We start from the raw sequence: 26,863 nt of genomic DNA, 5'->3' as shown, positions 1-26,863 counted from the left end.
GCTGCAGGCCTGGGTCCTCACAGAAGAGACAAAGGTAATGTAGATCCTTTCTCAGTGATATGCCTGGCAGGAGCCCCCAAAGCCCTGCATCTATGGGAATGTTGACTCTGCAGCCTCTCTGAAGATTCTGTGATGCAGTTTGCTGGCCCCGACACCTGCTTGCCACCCAGCCACCACCAGTCCCCACAGCTGTTGATGGCCGGACAGGACAAGCTGTGGTACCTCAAAGATTTATCTCCTGGTGACCGGCCAGGAAGCAAGAAACCAGCTCAAAATTCAACTCGGAATCCATGAAAACCCCAAAACCCACTTAATATTTGGCTGCACCTGGTCTCACAACCAGTACAGCTGCACATAGCTCTTGTCTGCCTCTCTGAGAACCCATCATTTTTTAACACTTGTACAAACTGCAGCACCTGGATGTCACAAACTCCATTACTAATTACTGCCCACACTTACTGCACAAGTATTTTCCCTGCCAGGCTGTGCTTTGCACGTATGCCCCAGGCATTGCATGAAGCTGCATAAATGGTCCTGCCCTGTCTGGTTACTGGATCTTGATGCATCTCTCATGTAACACCGAGGAACTGTAAGAAGCTGGTGCTGAAAGGCAGGGGCATTTCCCAGGGTATCCCACATGACCCGTTCACTCAGGAAAATGCATTACTAGACTTTTGTTTTAAATCTACCTGACAGTCTAGATGAACTGTAGTGCTATGAGAGGTTTTATATGATTACCTCCACAGTGTCTCAAAGCATCCCAAACAAGGCAAATGACTCAATGTTCTGCTGCTCAGTGCTGTGATTGCTGAAGACTATGGATGGCAGACAGATAGTCACTGAAAAGACCTTTGAGATTATTTGTGGGTGATTAGATAGCTGTCATTTACACCAGGCAGAGCTTCAGGCATATAGGTAAATGTAATTGTGATGTTTAGTCCCTGTTTACTTAGGTATTGCATACACACGCCTGTCTTTGAATATCCCAAAAAAAATGAAAGCCCACAAACTGTGACATGTTAAATGGTGTGTATAGAGTGATTTCCAGAGTCAGTTGTCAACAAAATTCTGACCTGGCAGGCCACAAAGTGACAAGATACATTGGCATAACAAAATAAGGCATCTGTCACAGAGAGAGTGATGTCTTTGTAGTAGGGTTTTAATGACTTGGGACAGTCCATGAATGTCACTGCTCAAAATATTTAGGTTCAAGATCATGAAGCCTATATGTTAGCGAAAGAGGTTAGTTTTGTATAAAAACTATCATACTGAAATGTTTCTAATTTAGATAATAATCATGAAAACAGCAAGACTTACATAGCCCATTCTGCAACCTTTAAGCTAAGTTTTACCACGCCTCTAAACGACTGTACAGCACACAATTTTTGTGCCCTGGCACCCACACAACTACAGCACCAATGAGTCACTGTTCTGCGCAGCTTGTTACTTTGTTCTTGTACAGCCTAAAAACTCTGAACAACCCCAACACGCTTTTGCCAGTTCTTACATCAGTGAGAGGGCCTTTGACTGTCTCCCATAAGATCCTCACAGAGAAGCAGTTGACGTAGGGCCTGGATGAGCAGAGAGCTGGACTGAGACCTGTCTGAACGGCCAGGGCCACAGAGGAGTGACCAGTGGCACTAAGTTTTGTTGGAGGACAGTAGCGACCCAGGGGTCAGTACTGGATCCGGTCCTGTTTAACATCTTCATTAGTGACCTGGATGATGGGGCAGAACATAATCTCAGCAAGTTTTTGGATGATACCAAACTGAGAGGAGTGCTTGATACACAAGGGGGTTGTGCTGCCAGCCAGAGGGACCTCATCAATTCCAACAAAGGTGCTAAGACCCGCACCTGGGGCAGAACAACCCCATGCACTAGTATAAGCCGGAGCTCACTCAGCTAGAAAGCACCTTGTCCAAAAAGAACCTGGGAGTCCTGGTGGACACCAAGCTGAACATAAGCCAGCTATAGGCCCTTGCCACAAAGGAAGTGAATGGTATCTGGGCTGCATCAAGCAAGTAGCAGCCTGAGAGAGGTGATCCTTCCCCTCTGCTCAGCACTGGTGAGGCCACACCTTTGCATCCTTGACTAGTGCACCTCTCCTGTGAGGAAAGGCTGAGCGCTGGGACTATTCAACCAGGAAAAGAGAAAGCTGAGTGGGATCTTAAAAATAGCTGAAGGGAGAGTGCTACAAGGACAAAGTCAGAGTCTTCCCAGTGGTGCCGAATGACAGGACCGGCGGCTAAAGCCACAAACTGAAACACAGGAGGCTTTGTCTGAACAGCTGGAAACACTTTTTTACTATGAGACTGACTGAGCACTGGCACAGGTTGCCCAGAGAAGTGGTGCCCTGTGTCCTTGGTGATATTAAAAAACCACAGGGAAATGTTCCTGGGCAACTGGCTCTCAGTGGCCCTGGTTAAGCACAGTTGGACCTAGGTACCTCCAGAGGTTCCTTCCCACCTCAACCCCTCTGTGATACTGACGCCATGAAAAAACACTCAATAATCAATGGTGATTTGATTAAGTAAGGTATTCTTCAGTGCGATGCCATGCATGCAGGGAACTGCTCCACCTAACATGCATGCAACTTCCAGTCCAATTCAGAAAGGCAATACACAGTCAAAGCATACATATTCATCATTTTTTCCGGGAACAGGTGTGTTTATTATAATCAGTTCCCAAAATTTATTTTCGTAAGCATGCACTCTGCCCTCTGGGGGTTTCCTTCAGGGGTCTCTGCACGAAGGCAAAAGGTCTTCCTCACAGCTGAACTTTCAACTCTCCTTCTCGCACATGCTCTTAGACTCCTTGGGCACCTCTTCAAGGTTACATCTGATCCTAGCTGGTTCTTCTTGATCTTATCATTGCGCTAGTCCCTGTTACCTGGCTTAGTTAGATGCAGTCACATTCTTTCCCATTCTTTCTAACTACGGCCTTGTTAAAAGTCCTTAGTTAAGCCTACGTATCCAGGCACAGGTTGGCTAAAAGTTACTATTCAAGCTCATCCTACATAATATTCAAATACATAATAGGTTAGCAACTTATAACAACTCATTTCTTCCTTCAGTCAAAAAGCATCATCTTTCAGAATTTCCCCATTTACGAGTCTCTAAAGCCCTAAACTCTCCATACCCCTAATAGAGTCCCGGAAAACAGGAACAGGGGTCTTGTTTTCCACGGGGCCAGCGCCGCCCACCTTCCCCCGCTCCACTCTGCGACTCCCCCCGTAGCCCCTATCGCCCCGCCCATGGCTCCGCCCATTGCGCTTCCCTTGGGGCTGTGTTGGCGAAGTGCCCGTCTTCCTTGGCGGGGGCCGCTCGCTATTGCGCATGCGCGCTGCCCGAGGGGCGGTGTTGGCAAAATGCGGCCTCGCCCTGCCCAGCCTGATCTACGCCCACCGGTCTCTATTGCGCATGTGCCCTGGCCACGGGACTATGTTGGAGAAGTTGCACCTCCCTCCCAGCCCACTCCGCCGCTACCTGCTCTCCATTGCGCATGCGCACCTCCCACGGGGCGGGGTTGGCGGAGCGCACCTACCTCCCGCCGCGGGGAGGCGCTGCGCGAGGCGGTCCGGCTGCTGGCCCCACTCTGGCCCCGCCCCGGAAGCGTTTCCAGGTGACAGCGGCCGCGGGTGGGCAGCGGCGGGTAGGGCGCGGCGATGGAGCACATCCGCACCACCAAGGTACCCCTGTCCCGTCGCCAGTAGCTGCGGGCGAGGCCGCTGGTGTTCTGCTCCTCCTCCTTCTCCCACTTTGTATTTGATGCCTCCCCGGGCGGGACCCCGCTGCTTCCCAGGGCTCGGCAGGGCCCCGGGGAGCGGCAGAGGCTCCGTGGGCCCGCGGTGCCGCCCATCCCGGGCTCGGGGGAGGCGCTGCAGCCGCCGTGGTGCCAGAGGCGAAGAAGCCGCCCGAGAGACGGGGCGGGCGCGGCTCGTGCGGCTCGTCGGGCTCTCGGCGCGAATCGATGTGAAAACCACACTGTCCTTCCTTTGAAGGTTGCCCAGGGAAGCTGTGGCTGCCCCATCCCTGGAGGTGTCCAAGGGCAGGCTGGATGGTGCCTCGGGCAGCCTGATCCGGTGGGAGGTGTCCCTCCCCACGGCAGGGTGGTTGGAACTGGGTGATCTTTCAGGTCCCTTCCAACCCAAACTATGCTATGGTTCTATGATTCTGTGAAAGGCTCGAGTGTGTGTTAGAACTGCGAGTGGGGTCGTTGGGCCACTTGAAAACAGTTACCTAAGCTGCAGATGGCATCTTGGGCTTTTCTGAATTCTCTATTTTCAATGTTTTATTAGCAAGGTATATATAAAAAAACAAGCATGTACTTCTTTCTTTGTAAATAACTTTTAAGTTGCAGCTTTTATAGAATTACATTTCTAATAGTATTTTCCTCATCTTGCTCGTCAGCCCTACCATTAAGGGCTGCTGAAAAGACTCCCTCTCTGCTGGGTCCTGGGAATCATCAGTATTTTTAGTTTCCTGGCAGTCTGACTTTAAACTAGGTTTATAGATGGGTATGGAGAAGGAGTGGTTGTATTTCAGCTGCAGGTGATAGGTTTATAACCAATAATTGTATAAGGAAGAGACTTTGTATGTTTTTGAGTAACAGCTTATATGAATTCTGTACAACTAGTCATATTTTCTGTGTTTGTATTTGGGTGTGTATGAAAGGAAGGTCTCTGATAAAGCTGCTGTTAGTGTCACTTTAGTTTTGCTGAACAGAATAATCTTGCACCAAGCTGGTAGATTAAAGATGAGGGTTTTTTTTATCAGCCTGTTTACTTATAAACCTGAAACTCCTTGCTGGGGCCTTAGCTATTGGCTGTAACAGTATAATATCCATTTCAAAACAAAAAGTAGATGAAACCCAAGGTCTATGAATGATTTAAGTACCTATTTGAGCTTCAAACCTGGAATTGGGACTGGAAGGGCTACAGGTCACTGATGACTTTGCATCTGCAAGTGATTGTGTTTCTGCATGGTTTTGGGCCCCTGCTGAGTAAAAAATACTCTGTGTAGCAATGTAACTGAAGAGGGAAACATGCTCTGAACACAATTTACAAGACAGAAGATTTGCTACTTGAAGCAATTATTTTTTCTAATTTTTTTTTTATGTACAAAAACCCATCCATTCTGAAAACATCAGTCTCATGGCTAGAAATAGTGTGAAGTTTGGTTACAGTTGTGATGCTTGCTTAGTTTTTTGTAGGCTATTTGTTTATTGAATATCCAGGTGGATTAAAATATATATATATGCTAGATGATCTCTGTTTACAGAAGTGCTAAAACTCGATAGCAGTCTTCAGTCTCTTAATCTTGTGAACACATTCCCTTCAAAACTTCTTTCTAACTAGAGATTTGCCAAACTTTATAATTAAAGAGCAAAAAAAAAAAAGTGTCTGCTTTAGCTGAGTACCCATTAAAGCTGGCTTGGGTCAAGTTTAAATGAACGTGTAGTCCGTGGAGGCTGTATCTAAATTACATTTTGGTTGTCTTTGAGGAAGACGTCTCTATAGAATTTAGCTTTCAGAATTCTTGAAGACGTTACCTATGTAAGACGAACGTGGAACACTAATGCCTGTCCTCATCTAAAACAGAAATACAGCTTTGAGAGTAGATGTCTTGTTACATGGCAGAGAATGGAACTGAATTGAATGAAATTGAAATGAATTCTGTGTTTTGGTTGTGCTGTATTATTTATGCTACGCTGTATCTGAGCACTGATACCATGCTGATTATAGCATAATGTATTTTGAGGTACTAATGCATGTGGCTTCCTTTTTTTTTTTTTTGCTGTCTAAACTGATAGTCTTTGACTATCATAGCAGCACTGGCTTTTAGTGCCTCCATTCTGTTTTGTGTGCATTAAATTGCTTTTCCAACTTTCAATTATAAAATTAGGAGTTGCTACTTTGCAAGAAATACCTGCATTGAAAAGGCAAATTTTCAGTGTGTTATATGTGCTTTTAGTAAACAATTAAGTTTGTACATATATGATAAGTAGTTTAGCATTAGTATGGTGGATGTGGGCTCTCCTAGTCACCTCTCCTGGGTACTGGCCTTGCTGCTGTGCAAGACTTTGGAGTTCTGCTGTGCATTTAACGGCAGTAGCATCAAGCATCAGTCATAAGCTTTAATTTGGCACTAATGAGACAGTGCTGCCAAGAAAGAGGAATGCGTGTAGATAAGCCATTCACCACACCCCTTTCCTGTTGGTGCACACAAAGAATCGTGTAATGTTTGTTTCAAATAAAGTAAACTGTGGAGCTCGTGAAGTTATGGGCAGCAGATAAAATGAGGCTGTCTAGAAATAGCTCTTTAGAAATGCTTTTCCATAGGATTGAGATAAGTGTTAATGTTATCCAGGAGGAGAAATCTGCCCTTGCAAGACTCAAGGTTGAAATAGCTGCTTCAAGTGCCAGCACAGTCCTTGAATTTCTAGGAGATTGTTACAATTACTAGTATAATGCTTGCATTTCATTAGAACTTTTTGACTGTGAGGCAGGGCTGTGATGATCTACATTTTTTTACATTTGGGATGGTATGAAAGATGGTAGATACCTAAAGTGAAGTCAGGAGGACATAATCTGTATGGCTTTGAGTATAGAGACAACCAACAATGCATGTTGCTGAGATCAGCTCTTAACTCAGTGCTGGCATCTCAATGACAGGAAACTGTTACTATGCATTTGCTCTGCTTTAGGGAAACAGTCTAAAAGCTTAGGAATTCATCGTTCTCTTTTTTTTTTAAAAAACAAAAAACCAAACAACTTTGATGCTTTGAAAAACAAACAACCTTGATGCTTTGGTCTGTTTTTTTCTAGTAAATAACCATAGTAGTTATGTATATGGAGTAAGTATTCTGAGCCTAGCCCAGGGTCTTCATTATGCACTTATGTATTGAAACATGATATTTTAGCTAGTCGATGTTCTTAAAGCTTATGAGACTACTAGTGTATTTGACCTGAATGGTTTTGTGTGCTGTGTTATGCTTTCTACTTTTTTCATAATTATTGCACAGGCTGACAAAGCTTTTGCGATATTAGGGTTCTTTGTTCTGAAAAAAAAAAAAAACCAAAACCCCACCCAAAATTTCGTTTCTTTTTTTCTTACAGGTAGAACAAGTGAAATTACTAGATAGGTTCAGCACAAGCAATAAGTCACTGACGGGAACTCTGTACCTTACAGCAACTCATCTGTTATTCATAGACTCAAGCCAGAGAGAAACGTGGGTAAGGATAGCAAATGCATGCAGCTCAAATGCATGGGTTTTTCTGATGCCTCCGTTCTTCCTGATCTAAGGTTGAGTGTGTTAACTTACGCCTTAGATAAGCAGTTTAGTGATTTGCAATGTTCTCCTTGTTCATGGTATCATAATAAGGTAATGATTTGCAGATTGTAATATTGCATGACACTGCTGCCATTTAAATTGGGTAATGTTGATAGTGTTTACTTCTCTTCAAGCTGCTGTAGTTTCTTCTATAGCCTTCACTTGTATTCCTAAGTGAACGTGTGGTGGTTTTCTTTAAACACTTGCTTGCACTGCATTTCAGAAGCAGGAGTGGGAGGCTGCTATGTAGTTTAAGCATGAGGTTTAAAATTTCTGCATTAACTTACCTTGTATTTAGATCCTGCCTAGGTTAAATGAGACAGCAAAATCCAAAGATCTAGGCTTTGGTGGAATATTGAAGATCCCGTGCCCTTTTTTTAGAGTGGTAGCAGCTGTTTCTTCCTAAGTATTCATCTCCAGAATAAAAGAATTCGTAAGAGACTTCACTATCTTCGTAACTGCTACTAACGTTGTCCAGTCAAGGTTGGCTGGCTCAGGAATTTCCATTAGTCTTTCTGCTTAGTGCCCTGGTGGTGCACATGTCAACATCAAGTTCTGGGTTCCACTGTAGCCCATCTACCTGACTGACTTCAGTGCCTTAAGTCTATCGTCCTCCAGGATGAAATCTCATTTCCCTGAGTGTGGTCCTTTTTTTTTCTTCCTTAGATGTATTTTTCTGGATTACCCTTAGTCCTGTATTGTGGTTATCTGACTGGATGCCACAGTGCTTTCAAGAAAAGTTATTTTTTCCATGATTTATTCTTGGATACAATGTACAATTTTGTACAAACCAAACTGTTATGCTTTCATATGAAATGGGAGAGCACAGTTCAGAAGTATCGCTTGTGTCTCCCTGTGCACTACATTAAAAGATTTCATTTGGGGGAAATTGAACCTATACTGAGAGTACTGCATTTCTGTGATGATAATGCAAGTATTAAGTATAATTACGATCAAGTCTCCAAGATATATTCTCTTTGTAAATGCGTATTTGGCAGTATAGTTTTCAGATGGCTGTCTGAATCTGATCAATATTTAAGAGATGATTCCTTCAGTGAGGTAATTGAAATGCTATCAAGAACATCTTGTTCAGCTGAGGTGATGAGTCTGTGGCTTTCTTCTCGTAGTTGAGCAGCTGTTACTTTTCCATCTATTTTCCTAAATTTTGTGTAATTTGCCACACAGATAAATCTGTGGAGGGCTTTTGCGTATTAATCACCATGATAGTCTTCAAAGTGGTTGAAAGGCATTTGAGAGACTGCCATGTCTGCATAACTTAATGGGTAGTAGTGGAGATGTTTTTCTTATCGCCTGTTCGTTTTCTAAATGCTAAATACTGGAATTCTAAAATCTTCAGCATCTTCTGTGTCTTTTGTACTTTGAGTTGCTTTTCCTGACTGACTTTATTTTGAAAATTCTGAAGGAGGTGCCTGTAGACTCTTTAAGAAAAAAATATATCCTATTTGGAGACTGCCTAATTAGATGCATGCTTGTGAGCAAACTTACAGAAGAGGACTGAACAACTGCACTAGAGTTTTAACTTATTGCTTTTGCCTATTTGCTGTTCCTTACGAACATTAGGTATATTTCAAAATATGAGGGAAGATAATTAAATTTTGACAAATTATGATATCCTGACCAAAATCACAGTCTTGGATTTCTCTTCATAACTAAATGATTGACAAAATTAGTCAAAATCCATATCAGCGTCTCTTAGTATCTTGTATCTGCTTTTGCAAATAATATGCTGTTCTCATTTCCCATCAGTGTGCTTATGCTCTGAGTTCTTGTATGGTGCAGATACTACATCATCACATTGCTGCAGTGGAAAAACTTCCCTTGACTACTTCTGGCTGCCCCCTTGTCATCCAGTGCAAGAACTTCAGGATAGTTCACTTTGTTGTTCCCAGAGAGAGAGATTGTCATGATATTTATAACTCTCTGCTTCAGCTGTCAAGAACAGGTAATGCTTTGAACTGTAGACTTTGCAGATTATGCCTGGATAAGTTGGTAGAGGGGGAAAAATCCATGGCATTATTTTTTTTTAATGTGCAAAATCTTTTAAATGGTTTTAGTATGTAAAAGAATTTTAATGATTCAGTATTTGCATACATATTCAGAAGATGTGTTGTCTGGCTTTTGTAGGTCACTGATACTAACAGAATGTGAGACTACTTTTTTTATTTTCCAATTATAATGTTATCACTGATATTATGAATATAAATGCGTATAGTCTGTCTTAGTTGGTGTGTTCCATAGATAGAATGCTACTAAGCAAATACTAACCTGCTACTGATTTCACGTAGCTTCAAAAATAAAGCTGAAATTTTGATGCTAAAATAGCTTTACCAGTTCAGCTTTATAAGAGATGTCTGTCACCTAGTATGGCCTTTTGCATTTTCTGCTTTGTGTTTAGAACAATATAAAATGTTGCCCTCTGTGATATGTGAATAATGTATTAGAAAAAACATAAAATATTTTGAAAGCTTTTTTGCTTTAAAGGTAACTTTAAAACATTCCTTTTAAAGGTCAGTAAATGTAAATTTCTGATCTTGCCTCCAAAAACTGTCTTTTAGCTTTTGTGAAGTTTTCTGATATTTGTGTTTTGTTGTGTTTATTGTTCAGTCTTCATTTCGTGACCTCTTCTTTACCCTTATGGTTTAGAACTATCCCTGCTGAAATAGGTCAAACACTCAAGAAAAGTTTCATAACCTACCTTTAACTAAATATCTGTAGTTGTGTCAGTTAGGTGTATGATATTTGCAGAATAAATACTTCAAGAGTGGCAAGTGTCTATTCAGTCTTGCTTCTGAGAATCTTGAAGGCTGAAGCTTTCCCTGCAGTCTGAGCAATTTTAAGCCTTGTCAGCTGTGCTGTCTTTTTTCAGTCAGACATTTTTGGTGACAACTCATTACATAGTCTTTTTCTTTACCTTTTAGCAAAATATGAAGAACTATATGCCTTCTCCTATAATCCAAAACAGAATGAGTCTGAGCAAGTCAAAGGTTGGCAGCTTATTGATCTAGCAGAAGAATATAAGAGAATGGGAGTGCCAAATGCTAACTGGCAGTTGTCCGATGCAAATCGTGATTATAAGGTAAGTGCTGCCATGGAAGCATGTTTTGCTCTTCATCTGTTTCAGCTTTATCATCTGACTCTAGTCCTGTAGAAAACAGTTTAATACTATGAATTGGCTTGCCTTGCAACATAAGCAAAAACTTGCAGGCGAAGAGAGCTGACTCTTCAATCAGTGTCCAATCTCACAACTTGAAGTTTTTTCCAAAGCCTCACTGAAAGAGTATGTATGCATGAAGACATGTTCTTATGGGTTATTTCTAGAGTCTACTTACCTGTTTGAAGACTAGCTCCAGAAGTTTTGGTGCTCTGCAGCTTTGTTCTCTCTTAACTGAGAAGGATTCTACTTCAGCATTTGCGATGTTCAGTGTGGTGGTGCAGCTGATTCCCATGTTAGATTTCATCTTACTTTGTAGTCAGCAAATACAAAAAATGAGGAAAATAATTTCAGTATTTTATTTGAAACACATTTGTAGCACTTTACTGAAGAGTTGCATTCTTGAGAGGTGAGTGTATGTAGCAGTGCTTTCCAGCAGTGCTTGGTCATACAACTTTAATTTCAATTTGTACTTCTTTATCCATGGCTTGTCTCCTTCTGAGCTATTTATGTGTACATAGAGAAACATGTTAGTGTTTATTCTTTCTCTTATTTGCCTAATATCTCTCAAATTGGATACAACAGAACTAGGATAGGCTTTGTGCCTTGTACCTAAAATTCTTTTTATGTGTTTTTCAGATTTGTGAAACCTATCCTAGAGAACTTTATGTTCCCAGAACTGCAAGCAAGCCCATAATTGTTGGTAGCTCCAAGTTCAGAAGCAAAGGAAGATTCCCAGTTTTGTCATATTATCATAAAAATAAAGAGGTATAGTGTCTTCCTTTTAATGTAAAAGTACTGAGAATTATTTCTCAGCACTTGGCAGTAGTTCAGGGTAGGTTAGGACTTAAATATAGTGACTTGTATGAGGATCGCATAATTCACTATAACCTTAAATACAGATGACACTAGTGGTGTCTAACAGGATGCTGAATTAAGCTAAGCCAGTTTAAAAGAAATCCTTAAGTAATCAGTTGATAATCAGTTGAATCTCTTAAAGCTTTCAGAAACTGACCTTAGGGTAACTGAAGATAGCTTTGTCAAGTAATCTGTTTGCCTTGATATATCACGAATGAAATCTGTTAGGTCAAAGTGGGAATTAGAAAATTTAAAAATCACTGTAAGAGTTGAAATGGTTCTTTAAAGAGGAATTTGCAAGGTAAAAAGAACTAGAGGATAAGAAATAAGATTTTCAGGGTTTCGTGGAGAGTGATGTGTAGCAGCATCTGACCATATCAGCAAGGAGGTATTTTTGAATGGAGAGAAGGATTGATGCCTTGCTGAGTTAAGAATTTATGAAGGGTGAGTGTTAAGGTACTAGATGTGTTTGAAGATAATTACTATTTGGAAGATGCACCTGATACTTTCTGAAATACTGTATCATTGAAATTGCTATGTTGAAAAGTACAGGACTCTACTTGCAGTAGTAAAACCAACCATAATTCATTTCATACCAGGAGAGTAACTTGCTTTCCTAAAGTGTATTTTTTCTAACCTATACCGTTTTTTGAAACTTTTATGCTTGGGGAAAAGTCCATTATGTAAACAGGTACCACGCCAGTATAGATGAGCCTGAAAAAATGTTTTGATAAACCTTTAGATATGAGTGATAGGTGCCATGTTTAAAGGTCTGCAAGTGATGTGCTTACCAAGTTGGAATACCTACACATATTTTCAGTGAAGTGTTGTTGTCTGCCAAATTAAACAATGTTTCCATGTCTTTTTGGAATTATGCAAAGCATTTCAGCTACAGGTATTAAACAGATGCTAACTTGTTTTTTGTCTTCTGTGGTAGGCTGCAATTTGTAGATGCAGTCAACCTCTTTCAGGTTTCAGTGCCAGGTGCCTGGAAGATGAGCACATGTTGCAAGCCATCAGTAAAGCAAATCCTTCAAATCGCTACATGTATGTCATGGACACCAGGCCTAAGGTATGTCCTTCAGGTCCTACAGACTAGCCTCTCTTCTTGAACATTAGAGCACAGGGATACAATGTAATTCTGAAGAATTTGGAGTTAAATGACTTCCATCATGGGCAAAAATGTTCTTTACCATAGGGTTAGGCCTCTCTTCAGGCATTTAATTATTTCTTGAATAAAGAAGTTGAGTGCCTCTCAGGACTCAGCTAGAATTCACTGAATATGCTAGTGAACTTTTGGGGAGGTGCATTTAAAAATACACTTAAAACATAGTTAAGTGAATAGTTGAGTGGGGTCCAAGTAGTTATAATTGTTTGAAACTAAATTCAAGAAATGGCGAGCTATGGAGGAGTTTCTTTTAGAATGGGAAGGAGTATTGTGTTGAATGTAAATGTTCTGTAATGACTGCTGTCTGTCTTAGCCACAAAGAAGCAGGAGAAATCGTATTGTAGCATTCCAAGATCATACTTCATCACTCTAATTAAATTGAATTATGTTGTCGTTTCGACCTGTGTTGGGACGTGTGGGGTAACTTCCACTCTTTAGATGATATGCATTTAAATTATTTGTTTCACTCTAATATCTAAAAGCAGGAGCTGTAAAATGAGCATGTAAAATGAAAATCCCATGTTATAAGATCTGCACTTATTTTGAGCAGGATTCAGCAGTAGGGGTTGGTGTGACAGACTGAAACTGAGCCAGCTGTGCTGTTTTTGTAGTTGTAATTTTTATAGCTGCAGCAATTTATTAGCTTTTTAATTCCCCAAATTAACACTTCTAGGATGCCTGGAAAGTGCACGTATGGTTAAGTCTGGGTCTTACTCTTTCCTTTATAGGTTAATTGTTTTGTAGTGTCTTTGCTCAGGAATGCTTGAACATATGCAAAGGTTTGGTGAGAATACGGAGGGGACAATAGGAAATTATTAAATTATTCAATGTGTTATTTAGATGTTGGCTCTAATTATGCTGCTTTTTACATACCAGGCTTTTTTTATACTTGAATGCTTTTGAGTTGATTTCTCACAAACTATTAACTTAATATGACTGCTTATAGCTTGTGGTCTTGTGTGGTGTTTTTTTCTCCCAATGTATTCCATTGAAATTGCGTGACTTCTGTTTCTTAAAGATTTTTATTTCAAGTACTGATCTTCAGTATTTTTATTTTACTTTTTTTAAGCTTAACGCAATGGCAAACAGGGCTGCTGGGAAGGGCTATGAAAATGAAGACAACTACTCTAACATTAGGTTCCAGTTTGTTGGTATTGAAAATATTCATGTAATGAGATCCAGCTTACAGAAACTTCTGGAAGGTATGTTCTAACTGTACTATAATAGTGTATACAAAAATAGGATAAGTGTTTTTCTGAAGTCTTCAATAATATCTTACACAAACTGTTGATATTTCTATATTTATCCTATCTCTTTGTTTAGCACTGGTTTGCTGTGCTCCAGTAATGAATTATCTTAAACCTTTACCTTTTGAACTGTGAATGAAAAGAATGGAGTTTCTTCGAAGAAAATTGAGTGGCACATGTGTCTTGGGTGAACTTGATTTGTATGTCAGTTACTTGTAGGAAAGACTTCTGTGTTTTCCAAGTATATGTGCGTGTATACACACATGCAATAGAAATGCACAAAATAGTGTGTCTATACGTTTCATAAATAAATATTGATTCTTTGAGGAGCACTTGGATCCACAGAGTTCACAATAAACGTGTGGTCTTTACAAAACTTGAGTTCTTTGGCCTGGTGAACCTTTTCTGTGCTTGCAGAGTGTTTGTAGAGAGGGAAACAGCAAAAGTGAACCGCTTGGCAGACAGCAGTCATAAGGTGATGAAAATGGAGACACAGAGGTCTATTTAATAGTTCTGTTAATATTTTATTTAGATAAACAGCTGAAAACAAATTTAAGAAATTTTGTGGACTACTGATGCTGAGATTACAAGTGGTAGAAGTGATATTTACACACGTTACAAAGAATACACATATAAGTTCTTGCTTGTAGAACTATGCAAATGTTTCCAGTCATGGGGAAGACTTACACTTGTCTGGAAGCTTATTTTGATGAAGACATTCTGGCTGCGTCAGTCAAGAAACTTTACAGACTAGTGATGTAGTCTTTCTTCACTCTCATTGAGCCTGTTTCTGCTGCTAATCTGTCCTTCATGCATTCTATGTGGAATACTACTGAGCTTATTTGTGGTTACTTTTGAGGTTATTCCTGTCGGTACTTTGTTGAAGGGAAAGATGAGTATGGTGAGCCTGAACTTCACTTTTTAAGTTTGGGATAATGTTTCTTTCTTTTGCTAATATATTCTTCAGTTTCAGATAACTAGCTAATCTTGATTTATTTTTCTAGAGGCTTGCTCCAGTGTAATGTTATCTGATGCAGAAGTGTATGTATCACAGAGTTAAACTTCAGGCTTCATGTTCCTTCCATTTGACTTAGCATCGTACTTAGTTTTCATTAAGCATGGAATATGTTCTAGTTTTTCCTTGTGTGGAGAATTGGTTTATTGGAGCTCAATTGAAACAAAATCATGAATAATACCTATAGGTGTTTTCCAGGTTTTGGGGTAAATGAACACAGTTTTACCTCTGTAGAGGTTTTTTCTGAATGCCAGCGTAGAAGTAAGAGCAGCTTTAGGGGTAGGAAGAGTCCTTAATATTTAGGGAGGTTTGCTGTAGTTTACTCCTCGGACCCCTGTAGAAATGTACCATCAGCAGGGTGATTAGGAAGGAAATGCTGTGTGATTCATGGCTTAAAGTGAGAAAAATGCCTTTTTAAGTTCTGTGTACCAGCTTTCCCTGGATGTGCTGAACTGAGTGTTCTCAAGTCAGCAGTGTGATACCAATTACCCTATTCTTTCAAAAGCCATTGTAACTGGGACTGTCCTTTAGTTTTATTTATAAGAAACAACTGCTTCTCATTCTTCAGCACGTGTCCTGCTCCTAAGCTTTTTTGTCTATCTTCCTGAATTCCTTCAGAATCTAACAATTCCATTTGCAAGTGGAATGTAAGATATAATCGTTTGCAAATTCCTTTTGTGATGGGACTACACCATGGAGAATGCCAGTGGGATTTACAGTCTCTTCTTTATGTCGGGTTCAGCTGTTATTTGAATAAATATCTTTCATGCAGTGAAACAAAACTTCTATAAAATAGTTTTCTTCAGTATGGTTGTGATGAGTCAGCTCTCCTGATGGGCCTTCATTGCACCAGGGGACTTTACTGAACATGAAACTGCATTGCAGAATGACCTGGTGAATTTTGTTCTCTACTTTCCCTGCTGACTCACTTCCTCCCATACTTGGAGATAAAGATTACTTTGCAGCTGCTGTATGAATATCACCACTGATAACTTTTGGCTACTGAGCTTTCCTATTTTATTGTAGGGCCCACTAGGTTGGTAGACAGTAGGCTTCTGCTGTGGCATGGGCAGATACTATTGTAGGTGGCAGCCTCACATATCCTCTCTTAGAATCACACATACCTAGAGTCCTGTCAGTCAGCAAATATATTGTTTTATTTAATTGCCAGAAGTTTGTCGTGTTTGGGCAGTAATGTACCTGTGTGAGTTGCTACTTAGTCATACAAGAACCAGGTTATGTCTCCTTTTGTGCACTGGTAAGTGTCCATCTGAGAAAATTTCAGCCTACATCTCCATCTTTTGGCATTAATGCTGCAAGCTGGCATTCCTTTAACTTGTTTTTCTCTGCCCTCTCCATCAGTATTATTGTTACAAGATCAAAGTATGTTAGGGAGGAATGGTAAAGATCATAGTGAGAATTGTAGTATGTCCGTTCTAGAGGTAGACAAAATCTTGATGATTTTCAGTTCATCATGTGTCCTTGTACTGCACTCACTTTATTCTCCTAAGCAGAGTGGAGAAGGTGATGAAACTTTGGCAGTCTGACTGCTGTGAACTGTGTATATTGTTTGGATGCAACTACTTTCTAAAAGGAGTGGTAATTTTTAAGTATTACTGGTAAGTTTTTCACATTTCTGTTGCCTTCCTTGGTAAGACTTACTGTTGGGAAGAACTAGTGTATTTACTTTGAGTCTTTTTGGCAAAATAACGTTCGAAGGTCTTATTCCTGTTATTCATGGTTATTGTAGTTCTACAGAGTTGAGTTTTGGATAGAGAACACTCCATAGTACCCATCTCTCAATCATTTGAGTGGTAGTTTCCTGAAAAGATTTCTAAGCAGCTTACAGCATAGGGCTATAAAAACAGTATACATTTATTCTCCATTGCAGGGTATAAGTAGCTGCAGCTGCTCAAGGCTTGCTAACTCTTGGTTTCTTTCAGTCAGTAACACGAAGGGTTTGTCTGTCAATGACTTTTTGTCTGGTTTGGAGAATTCTGGATGGTTGCGTCATATCAAAGCTGTTTTGGATGCTGCTGTCTTCCTAGTCAAGGTAACTTGTATGCTGCTGCTTTTTTTGGCAAGTTGACTTGCTATCGGGCAAAATTACACTTGATATTTGTGTAAAATTCTGCAGTTGACCTTTTTAGAAGCAGATGTTTAGTTTCCAACAATAACTCTACTGTACTGTTTTAAATATTACATGTCTGTTTGTGACTGGAGATGATAACTATGCTAGCTAACGTTTTGAGATTTTTTTGAATAATGTTTGGTCACCTTATTGGGAAATGAAAGGATTCTTGTGCTCCCTGATTGTTTTAGGTATTTATGCAAGGTGGTAACCAGTTTGGAGGTGGGTGGAGCAAACTGTTATTTAGTGTATCTTGAAAAACAAAGCTTCTGGGGCACTAGTTTGCAGAGAAGCCAAAATGGCTAGGCTGACTTCATCTGACAAGGAAATGAGACCCTTCATGAAGAATTCAGAGGAACAATTGCCCTTGCCACACACCTGTGAAACCAAGGACTTGACCTTAGCAGGGCTGGGTGAATTAAAAAACAGGGTCTTAGTTTTTACTAGGTGAAATAACAAGGAGTTAACTTTAGCTAAAGTGGATGATTTTCCTGAAGATGACCCTCAGAAATATTTGGCCTGACAGGAATTTAATTCTTCATTGAAGCTAATAAAGCAATTCTTAGTACTTAACTTTTGTGTAGTATATTGATGAACAAATGAGCATCTTTAAGAGTATGTTTATGTCAGTTTATTTTTTAACCTACTTGGTTTGTAATGCGTAGTCTACTTTCTTAGTTTGCATTGTTAGGGAGTTTCATGAGTTCAGTTTCATAAGGGGTAGAAAGAACTTGGAACCATTGTAGATGTTCTTGTTACCTCATGCAAAGGTGGTAGTGGAATTCCTTTTCTTTGTAAGGAATTCTCTATACTTTCAATGGAGAGAAATTCCTAGCTTTATGGTAATATCAAATCCTTTCCTCATAATAAATTTTTTTCTGGATTTTAAAATGAAATAATTTATGCTTTGAGCTTGGGATAAACATAGCTTTTGTATCTATTTACTAAACTTTGACTTCTGTCTGGAATAAAATGTTCACTGAGAAACTGTTTCACAGGCAATAGCGGTTGAGGGTGCGAGCGTGTTGGTGCACTGCTCAGATGGCTGGGATAGGACTTCCCAAGTTTGTTCTCTTGGAGCACTCTTACTCGATTCCTATTACAGAACAACCAAAGGATTCATGGTAAGCTAGCTGTTGTATTTTTGAGCTGTTCCTTGGTAAACAAAGGATGTGAAATGTTTGAGTGTGGAAGTCAAGAGTGTAGATGTATGATGCTTGCTTTTTGTGGCTACAAATACAGGATTTGCAGTTTATTGATAGATCTTTCTTTTAGAAATACTTTGCCATTGGCAAGAACCATTTATTTAAAATTTGAAGAACTGAAATACAGTCAGCAGTTTGCTTTAGGCACCCTGAACAAATGTGGCAGTGCCTGCCATTTGCATCCAAAAAAGCCTCTTAGCTATGCAATGTAAGGACTCCAAAATCCTTAAGTGAGATACATGTATGGAAGTGTAGCAGCTCTATGCTTTTATCACTTATTCCAAAATCAACATTATTAAAATCTAAAAATGACAGCTTCCTCAGTGACAGAAACTTGAAGATATTAAGCAATTTAAATTTCTTCATCTTACTGTAGAGAGGAAGAAAAATATTGCTATGGTTATTCCAAATTTTGGAGTAGGAAAATCAGCAGTGTTCTGCAGTGGCAATACAAGGTGCTATGGGAATTGCTGAAAGAAAGTATATAAAATTACTTCCTCTTGTTGGTTAGAACTAACTGCCACAAATGTTACAAGCAACAAAAGTGAAGTTGAGGAATTGGAAGAGAACTAGTTTCTCGTAAATAGTGAGAATGTGTGTAATCTTTAGGGAAGTAATTTAATCTTTTTGATTTTCACTTCTCGCTGTGAATTAGATATCAGGGAAAATGTCTGCAACACGCAGGCAGCACTGTGTTCCTTTTGGTACTTGATATTGTGACTGAGGTGATAAAACAAGCTAGTGTTTATATTAAGAAATTTATTGGTATAAAATGTTACAAAGATTATACTGCGTGGATTTATGTAAACTATGATAGCAGGAATGTAATACTAAAATTTTTGCTGTACTCTGCAGGGTTTTTGAGTTGGTTGATAATTTGTGAAGTCATACACCACTTGTATGCTTAAAGTCAGCCTGGCTTAACAGCAGTTACCTGATTGTCAACTTGCTAAAGTTGTTTAATGGTTTTAGAAATGTGCTTTGAGAATCTTTTGTGAAACACTTCTGAGAAAATAAAGGAACTACAAAGTGGCAAATAGTTGCTTCTACTGTAGTTTTATTTGACTCAAATAAAATATATTGATAACTTGTGGGGATAATACTATAAGATTAAGTAATATTTTACATCAGATTTTGTTTGGTTTTACTCTCTAGGTCTTGATAGAGAAAGACTGGATCTCTTTTGGGCACAAGTTCTCTGACAGGTAGTTCACTCTCCCAGTACAGTGAAATATATAATGTGAACTGAAATAAGTATCCTTAAAAGCAAAAGACAACGTGTGGATGTTAAACTACTGCAGCATTGCTAGAAATTTTGCAGAGTGAGCTATTTTCAGTAGACAGTGCACTTTGTCTATTCCTATGTATTCTAATACCTACTGGATAATTGATTTATACTACAGACATAAATTTCTAGTGCTACTGATGCCTCATTCTGATGTCAATAACTGCAGCTAGAACTGAATGTATGCATAGACAGTGTAAAACATCTCTAAAGCTGTGTCCCAGGTATTAAGAGTTTATTATAAACTGCTTAGTTTTGGAATTTTTAAAAATTAGTTAGCATTTATATTTAGTTTTAATGATGAAGTCATGCCTACCTCTTAGAAGTGCTGTACGTTAGAGTTCTGTTGTTTCCTTGATCTGCCTTTCATCAAGTATGACAATAGCCTTGATGCTATTTATTGCTTATTAATTTGCTTTTAGCTGGAATGCTCCAAATGTTGACTATGGAAGAAATAGACACAAAGGAACTTAACTGTCTAATGTTGCTTTTCTGTACTGAGTATAGATGTGATAACGTACAAGTCAGGAAAAAAGTTAAATATAGGCTTATTTCTATTCAAAAATTGCCCTAATTCTTGAAGCTAGGTGCTTAACCTCCAAAACAAAGCTAGTGTCAAATTAATGTGCTGTTGCTTAAAAACAAGTGCAACCAAGACTTTTTTAGATTTGTACCTTAAACCAGCTTCAGTCTGTTTATGGAATCTTTTACAGGTGCTCTCAGCTGGATGGTGACCCAAAAGAGATCTCGCCAGTGTTCACCCAGTTTTTAGAAAGTGTGTGGAATCTGACTGAGCAGTTTCCACAAGCCTTTGAGTTCAACGAAGCATTCCTCCTTCAGATCCATGAACACGTCCATTCGTGCCAGTTTGGTAACTTTCTTGGAAACTGCCAAAAAGAGCGAGAAGAGCTAAAGTGAGCAGACATATTGCCATATTCCTTTTATTTGTTCTGCCAGACTAGGAAAAACTAGTAAAATTTTTTTCACATAAAGGGTTATCAGGCACTGGACTAGGCTTCCCAGGGGGGTGGTTGAGTCACAATCCCTGGAGGTGTTTAAGAGGCAGGTAGATGAGGTGCTTGGGGATGTGATTTAGTAGTGGATAGGTAAGGTTGGAGTTGATGATCTCAAAGGTCTTTTCCAACCTAATGATTCTATGACTAGGAACTTCTGTGAATCTTTTTCATTTTATGCTCTGAATAGAAATGGAGACAGGACTGGTAGTACTGAAAATGATGTTGAACTGCATCAGGAAACAGTAGTGCTTCTGATGTTTTTGCAAACTGAAGACAGTCTTTCTAATGGTGGGAGAAAATCCCATGCTCGTTCTTCATAGGAAAAGTTAAAGCTTCTGCCTTTTTTTCCTCCCCCATCTAAAAATGGGTAAGCTTAAGTTTGGAAGCATCACTTCATTCCCTCCCCCAATCTATTTTTAGATGACCTCAAAAATCTTGCCTGCTCAAGACTAATTTCTGTCAGCTAAAAGTATTTGTTGTCTCCTAATGCTTTCAGTTGGAAAACTTCTGTAGAGTTTTCATCAGTTCATCTGTGTCTCAAACTGTATGTTAAAAGCATTTATTGCAGCTAGGCAAAACTTGCACGGCGTCAGCACTAGTACTTCTAAAACTGATAGTTCTATTCAACATTAGTGTATGCGAGGAAGAAGCTGATTTTACTAAAAGCTTTAAGATCTTCAGCTACTTCTGATAACTTTTTAAAAATACATTAAGATGGATTTATGTTGAGTTGAACAGCTTCTGGTTTTTGCTCACATCAGTGTCTTGACTGTGATCTCTTCTTGCCCTAAGGTTAAAAGAGAAGACATATTCCTTGTGGCCGTTCCTTATGGATGAACAAAAGAAATATCGGAATCCTCTATATAATCCATATTTTTCTCCAGAACTAACTCTTTTGGAGCCTAACACAGTATCATTCAATTTTAAGTAAGTTTGAATTATATACAGTATATTTTCTTCAATTCTTTATCCTCCATAATTAAAACTGTTTGCTACATGCAGGTTTTGGAGAAATATGTACCATCAATTTGATCGAAGTATGCATCCCAGGCAATCTGTGTTCAATCTTGTAATGAACATGAGCGAACAAAATAAACAACTGGAAGAAGACATCAAAGAACTGGAAGCTGTAAGTACTACAAAATAAGTGTACTTACTTGTGACTTGTTTTTCAGATTCACATTTATAGTCTAATAATTCTGCTTGTTTTCATATGAATGTCACTACTGTAAGGCTTAGCGCTTGTTCTGTCTAACTGTTGACTTTGACTTTCACTGTATGCTTCTATGCTGAATGCCAGACTATGCAGCCAACGTTCTGGTCTTAAACACTATTTATTGTACCTTGCTGATGGAACTGTATGTATTTTGTAAAAGTGCCTCTGCTCCCAAAGCATTATTGAAGATAGCTTAATATAGATTAAATTCATGTGAAACTTACCTTAGATGACAAGGTACCCCTCGTGGCTCAGCTGTGTTGCTAAACCAAGGAGACTGAAAATGTTTTATTTCCATTATAGCTACTAAAATGGAAGCAGTAAGTATTGTCCTTCTTCTATTAACTTCACATGCAGATGCATGCTATTGTAAGTCGCAATAATTATGGGCCATATACATTGTACTGCTTATTTGAAGACAGATAAATCCAGAGAACACTTTCCTATAAATGAACATGTAATAGGTTGCTACAGTAAACAACCAGAAAGAACTGAACAGTGTATCTCACCGTATTCTAGTATGGCTTAATGAGTGGTGTTTAATTGATGCTTCGTTATGGTCAGTTAAGGTGCTGAAACTTCAGAACAATACCTTTCAAGAAATGCAAGAGTTCTCTAGTTGTCAGTTTTACTTTTTTGTGTGGCTAGAAATGACAACACTTCAAATCTTGTGCATTATTTTGGGATGCAAGAGAGGGAAGAACAGCTTTTCCAAAAGGAAATTTTAGGCTGATCCTGCCGTAATGTAATTAATTCAGGTTGCTTAATCCTAAACTGTTGCAGATATTAACTGTATATTTGAAAGTGTTTATACAATTGCAGAAGCAAGATGAAACTCAAGATGAAGCAAGCAGAACAATAAGCAAGATGAAAATTCAAAACTGAGACTTGACTTTACAGGAACCTGTTTCCCAGGTGTTAAGTGAGAAATGCAGGCTTAGGTAAAGTTGAGTAGTGAATAGGTGGAGGAGTTTGAAATGGAGAAGTTTGAAATCTTGATGTAGACTTTCCTACTGCTGTTGCCATCTCCCAAAAGTGAGTGTCAGGAGACACTAAAGTTTTCTGGGCTCTGTCTAGGTTTTAATGGAGCACAAATACATCAATAAAAAAATCAGTTCATTTAACTAGTTCAAGCTTCTAGTTAATAGATGAGGTTGAATTTAAACAACTAAATCCAAATCTTTCTTCTCTTGCTTGGTGCGTCTAGAATAGGTCCTTCCCTTCAGTCCTGCTTTCTAGTTGACATCTTTCAGTATATTCCTGCATTTGAATAAACAGTCTTGGCTTTTTCCAGATATAAAGGAAAAGTCTTTTAGATGGCTTTTAGAAAGGGTGTAAGGGCTGACGTATGAAATTACTTTGTCTTTTTTTTGAGAGCTGTGGTGTACTTCAAAGTCGCTGATTGCTAATAGCACCAAAGCCTTTCTTCCTTTACCTGTACTTTTAGAAAGTATTCCTGTCTTGATAGTGACCAAACAAGGGGTAAGTCTGGAAGAACCTCCCCTTTTCTATAGACGTTGACAGGCAACCTTTACCTCTGCTTAGCTGCAAATTTTAAGCATACAGTGCTTGTGGCATCTGCTGTAAACTGTGGGGGAAAAATATTGTGTTATCCAGTAGCCTAAATATACTTTTACATACCTAGCCTAGGGTATGTAATGGAGTGTTCTGTAGATACTGATTTAACCAGCAGAAGAAGTGGATTCACTTCCTTTCAAAGCAGAATATTAACAATAAAGCAGAGATGCTCACTGTTAGTAACTATTTTCTCTATTTCAGAAAATAAAGCAGAGAAATGGGCAATCAGATTCAGTCCTTGTGAAGGAACATCAGCAGTCTGTTCACCCTGCACCCACGGCACTGAAAACACCTCCATGCTTCAAGAAGGAGCAGCCACTGATCCCTGTGAATGATGTTGTAAGAACTATAGAGGGCAGCAGCACAGCAGACAATCGCTACAGTGAGTTCGTGGAAGAGTTCTCGAAAGCTGAGCCTGCTGTTGTCACTTTGGAGTATGGAGTTGCCAGGATGACCTGTTAATTTAATTCTGGCACTGCACTTCTCTTCTAGACTGATTGAATGAAGAAATGGATTATTTTGATGATGGGCCTGTGCTGCATGACCAAAACACGATTTGTATATTGGCAAGTTTTGTTAACATAGGCTAGAACAGCATGCTAGTTGTCAAGTGTTTGCTGTTCTTTTAAGGAAAAAAAAAAAAAAAGTCTTTTAAAAGAAATAAGAACAGAAACAGGGGCATTTGGTAAAATCAAGGCATGGTATGTCTTTGGACTTAACATCAGTTTGCACTAAATTGATTAAAATAGTAATGTTAGTTTATTCAGTATAGGAAAACACAGGTGGTCTTTCACGAATTGATTTTGTTTGAGCAAGGAAACTTGAATTTTAGGAACTGAAGCTAAGCTACATGTATATATATTGCATATGATAGGAATGTGTATACCATTGTTTAATGTCACCCAATACTAACTTTCAGTGTATTAAGTGCCATGGAAAAGTATGATGTATTTCAGTTCATAAATAATTGGCCTTAAACCTGTCAGATCAATTATACTGTTGTCTCTTACTAATGGAGTCTACATGGCTCTGTTTACATTGTATTTGCTCAAATTGTTATTTCCTTTAAATAGGACTGAATATAAGGAATGAAGCATGCCAAAGCTGGCACAGCCTTTCAGCAAATAGCTATACGAATGTTAACTTATTACTGAAGACTGTTCTTTCTTCCATTTCCTCTGTGGTTTAAAATGTTATAGGTTGGCCCGTTTTTCCTCTCTGGCAGCTCTGTAGATTGAATATCACTGAAGCTACAGGTTGACCTTAAAATTTTTGATTTGTGGCAAGGTGTTTGTTTAGGGCAAAACATGTAATATAAGAAAACAAAACTTACTAGTCAGGTTCATTGAGATTGTTTACTATGTGCTGTGCAGTTGTTCAAGTTGCAGGAATGGAAGCAGAAGTTTAGGAAGTGTAGTCTACTGACATTGTTCCCATGTAAGAAGGTCATTCAGGTGTCCAAAGCTCATAAGAAATTGAGTGCCTCCTAAACCTTTCATTAGAAGATAATTTCAATTATTAGTGAAACCCCCTTCTCATCTTCTAAAAACTTATCCTACCTGTGCATCTTAAGTAGTATCAGTACAATCTGGAGATTTTTATGTAATTGGAGAGAGGACAAAAGCTTCTAGCAGGATGCAGTAGAGGTCATGGGACATAAGGAAAAAAGTTTCTAAGCTTAGTTATGCATCTAATGTTCTAGTAAGGGAGGTTTTTGCTGGAGTTTGTCTCATCATGAACTTTCTGAGCAGATGACAAAGAAAAATACCAGTGCCCAGTTCTTAAATAGACATATAAATATTAACTTTGGCTATTAAGATCTCTGTATATGGTGTTAGATTAATGCTACTGACCTTTTATCTGTGAATTTAAATCATTTTTGGTTACAAGAGAAAATTAGTTTTCTCTCGTCCTAACCCCTGAAGTCTGTTTTGTTAAAGTTACTGGTGTGCCACACACAATTTGAAATAATTGGCAACATTTCCCTTTGCACCATATTGGATCCAGGACTCGATTAACAGGGCCAGTACAGGTCACAATCAAATTACACTTATGAAGCTGTCTGGGAGAAATCAACTGTGACTCTTGTGTTTGAATATTAATTCACCCATTTCACTAGCTTGCTTTTTAAAAGCTTATAAGTGTAAATAAAGGTTAGGAAGTATTTTTATTCCTGAAGACATGAGCATAGTGTCATCTTTAAAATACCAGTCATCTTTAAATTATCCAGTCATTTAAACACATTTAGAATCTCTCCACTACAGGTGTTGATCATTTTATGTTTGCACAGTGGTGCCTTAATGGGTTGCAGCAAGAGAGGTTTTTGTGCCTTGTTATTTACTGCCTCCCCTTCTCCCTCGCCTTCTGTACCAACTTGGTCCTGTGGTTTTCCTTATGAAAAACATCTTATATACAAGCTTGTATCATATCACAGTAGTGAAACATTTATTGCTGAGAATATGGGTAAGTGTTATCAATTTGTACTTGTTTGTTTTAATATTTGGCTGCTCTGGTGTGCCATGTACACTTTTCATATTTATTGTTTAGAGTTTACAGAATCAAAAGATTATATTAAGCTTTTTTGCACATATTGTTGTATTTTGTTTTTACTTTTAACAGCCATCTGATGAATACCCCTGTATAAAATACCCTTGTAAAAGCTTTTGAAGAGGAGAGCTGTTCCCTTTCAGTGCTGTTAAAGTGAGTTTATATCAGTCTTCAGGCTCTTTCTATTGGCAGAGTTCAGTCCTTAGTGAAAGGAATTGGGATGTCTTTTTATTTTACATCAAGGTAGAGTGTTAATTCTGCTTTAAAGTGACATAAAACTATCCACCCAGGCACAGAATCTGTTTCTTCATGAAAAAGTACTTAGTGATCTGAAGTAACTATTTTACTCCAGTTAATATGTGAATAGTTTTATAAGGCTATTTTGTAGAGCAGCCTTCTTATGAAGTCCAGATAGCTCTGCCAACTCAGCCCCCAGGGTCACCAGTGAGAAAAGTTCCTGCAGAGAGGCAGCTGTCTCTTCTCATTTGCTGTTTAGGCTTAAGCCAATACTACGTAAAGCACATGGGACATGTGGTGAAGTAAATAGGTGGTAGTGAAGTGAGCTCCAACAGAAACCTTGGCAGGGTGGCCAGGACTTAGCGCAGTGGGGCTCTTCCGTGTCCTTCAAGAATGGTTTAAAAACATCAAGTTGACTGAAAAAAATGTGGCAGAAAACGTCTGGGGGCAGAAGGAATTTTTTAATTCTTATTTCAATGGATGAGCTTTTCTTCGTCACAAACATACTGCCTCAAAAGCAGTTAACAATACTGAAAGGTGCCCATTATAGAGCAAAATAACGCACAGAACTCTCACGCTGCAGCACTAACATGTAGCTGGTACACTCACCAGTTGCTTAGGAATATAATATCCCAGCTAGAAAGTTGCTCTATTGGTTGCAAGACTTCGTAACCTTTCAGTTCTGTGCTTCATGATGAGGTGGTCTCGGTTTCTGTTTTGTGCTGTGTTGGATCTTTTTTCCAAACGGAATGCTGTAGAAGAGAAATAATTCCTTTTAATTAACCAAGCTGATAGTTTCACCTGAGCAACTTAAAACTGATTGCACTCTCTAATCCAGGCAATTTAAAATATTTAT

At 39.0% G+C, this 26,863-nt stretch overlaps 1 protein-coding gene across 1 annotated transcript; it reads left to right on the top strand.

Moving 5' to 3' along the window:
* The first annotated feature begins 3,583 nt into the window (after positions 1-3,583).
* Positions 3,584-26,617, top strand: MTMR6 (myotubularin related protein 6). Its single transcript, XM_054060434.1, has 14 exons — positions 3,584-3,688; positions 7,118-7,234; positions 9,133-9,295; positions 10,272-10,429; positions 11,144-11,272; positions 12,300-12,434; positions 13,600-13,732; positions 16,736-16,845; positions 17,922-18,047; positions 19,284-19,333; positions 20,127-20,327; positions 21,222-21,356; positions 21,432-21,558; positions 23,425-26,617. Exons 1-14 carry the CDS (start codon positions 3,665-3,667, stop codon positions 23,683-23,685), a joined length of 1,869 nt encoding a protein of 622 aa, XP_053916409.1. The 5' UTR covers positions 3,584-3,664; the 3' UTR covers positions 23,686-26,617.
* The last annotated feature ends 246 nt before the right edge of the window (positions 26,618-26,863 follow it).

This window comes from Cuculus canorus, chromosome 1, assembly GCF_017976375.1.
Source record: "Cuculus canorus isolate bCucCan1 chromosome 1, bCucCan1.pri, whole genome shotgun sequence".
NCBI classification, from domain to species: Eukaryota; Metazoa; Chordata; class Aves; order Cuculiformes; family Cuculidae; genus Cuculus; species Cuculus canorus.
This window is presented reverse-complemented; position numbering and strand designations above follow the sequence as displayed.

Excerpts from the sequence above, each read along its gene's own strand:
- MTMR6 (XM_054060434.1), top strand. The coding sequence starts at position 3,665 with ATGGAGCACATCCGCACCACCAAG. Across the intron at positions 3,689-7,117 it reads AGCACATCCGCACCACCAAG|GTAGAACAAGTGAAATTACT; the intron begins GTACCCCTGTCC and ends TTTTTCTTACAG. Across the intron at positions 12,435-13,599 it reads TCATGGACACCAGGCCTAAG|CTTAACGCAATGGCAAACAG; the intron begins GTATGTCCTTCA and ends ACTTTTTTTAAG.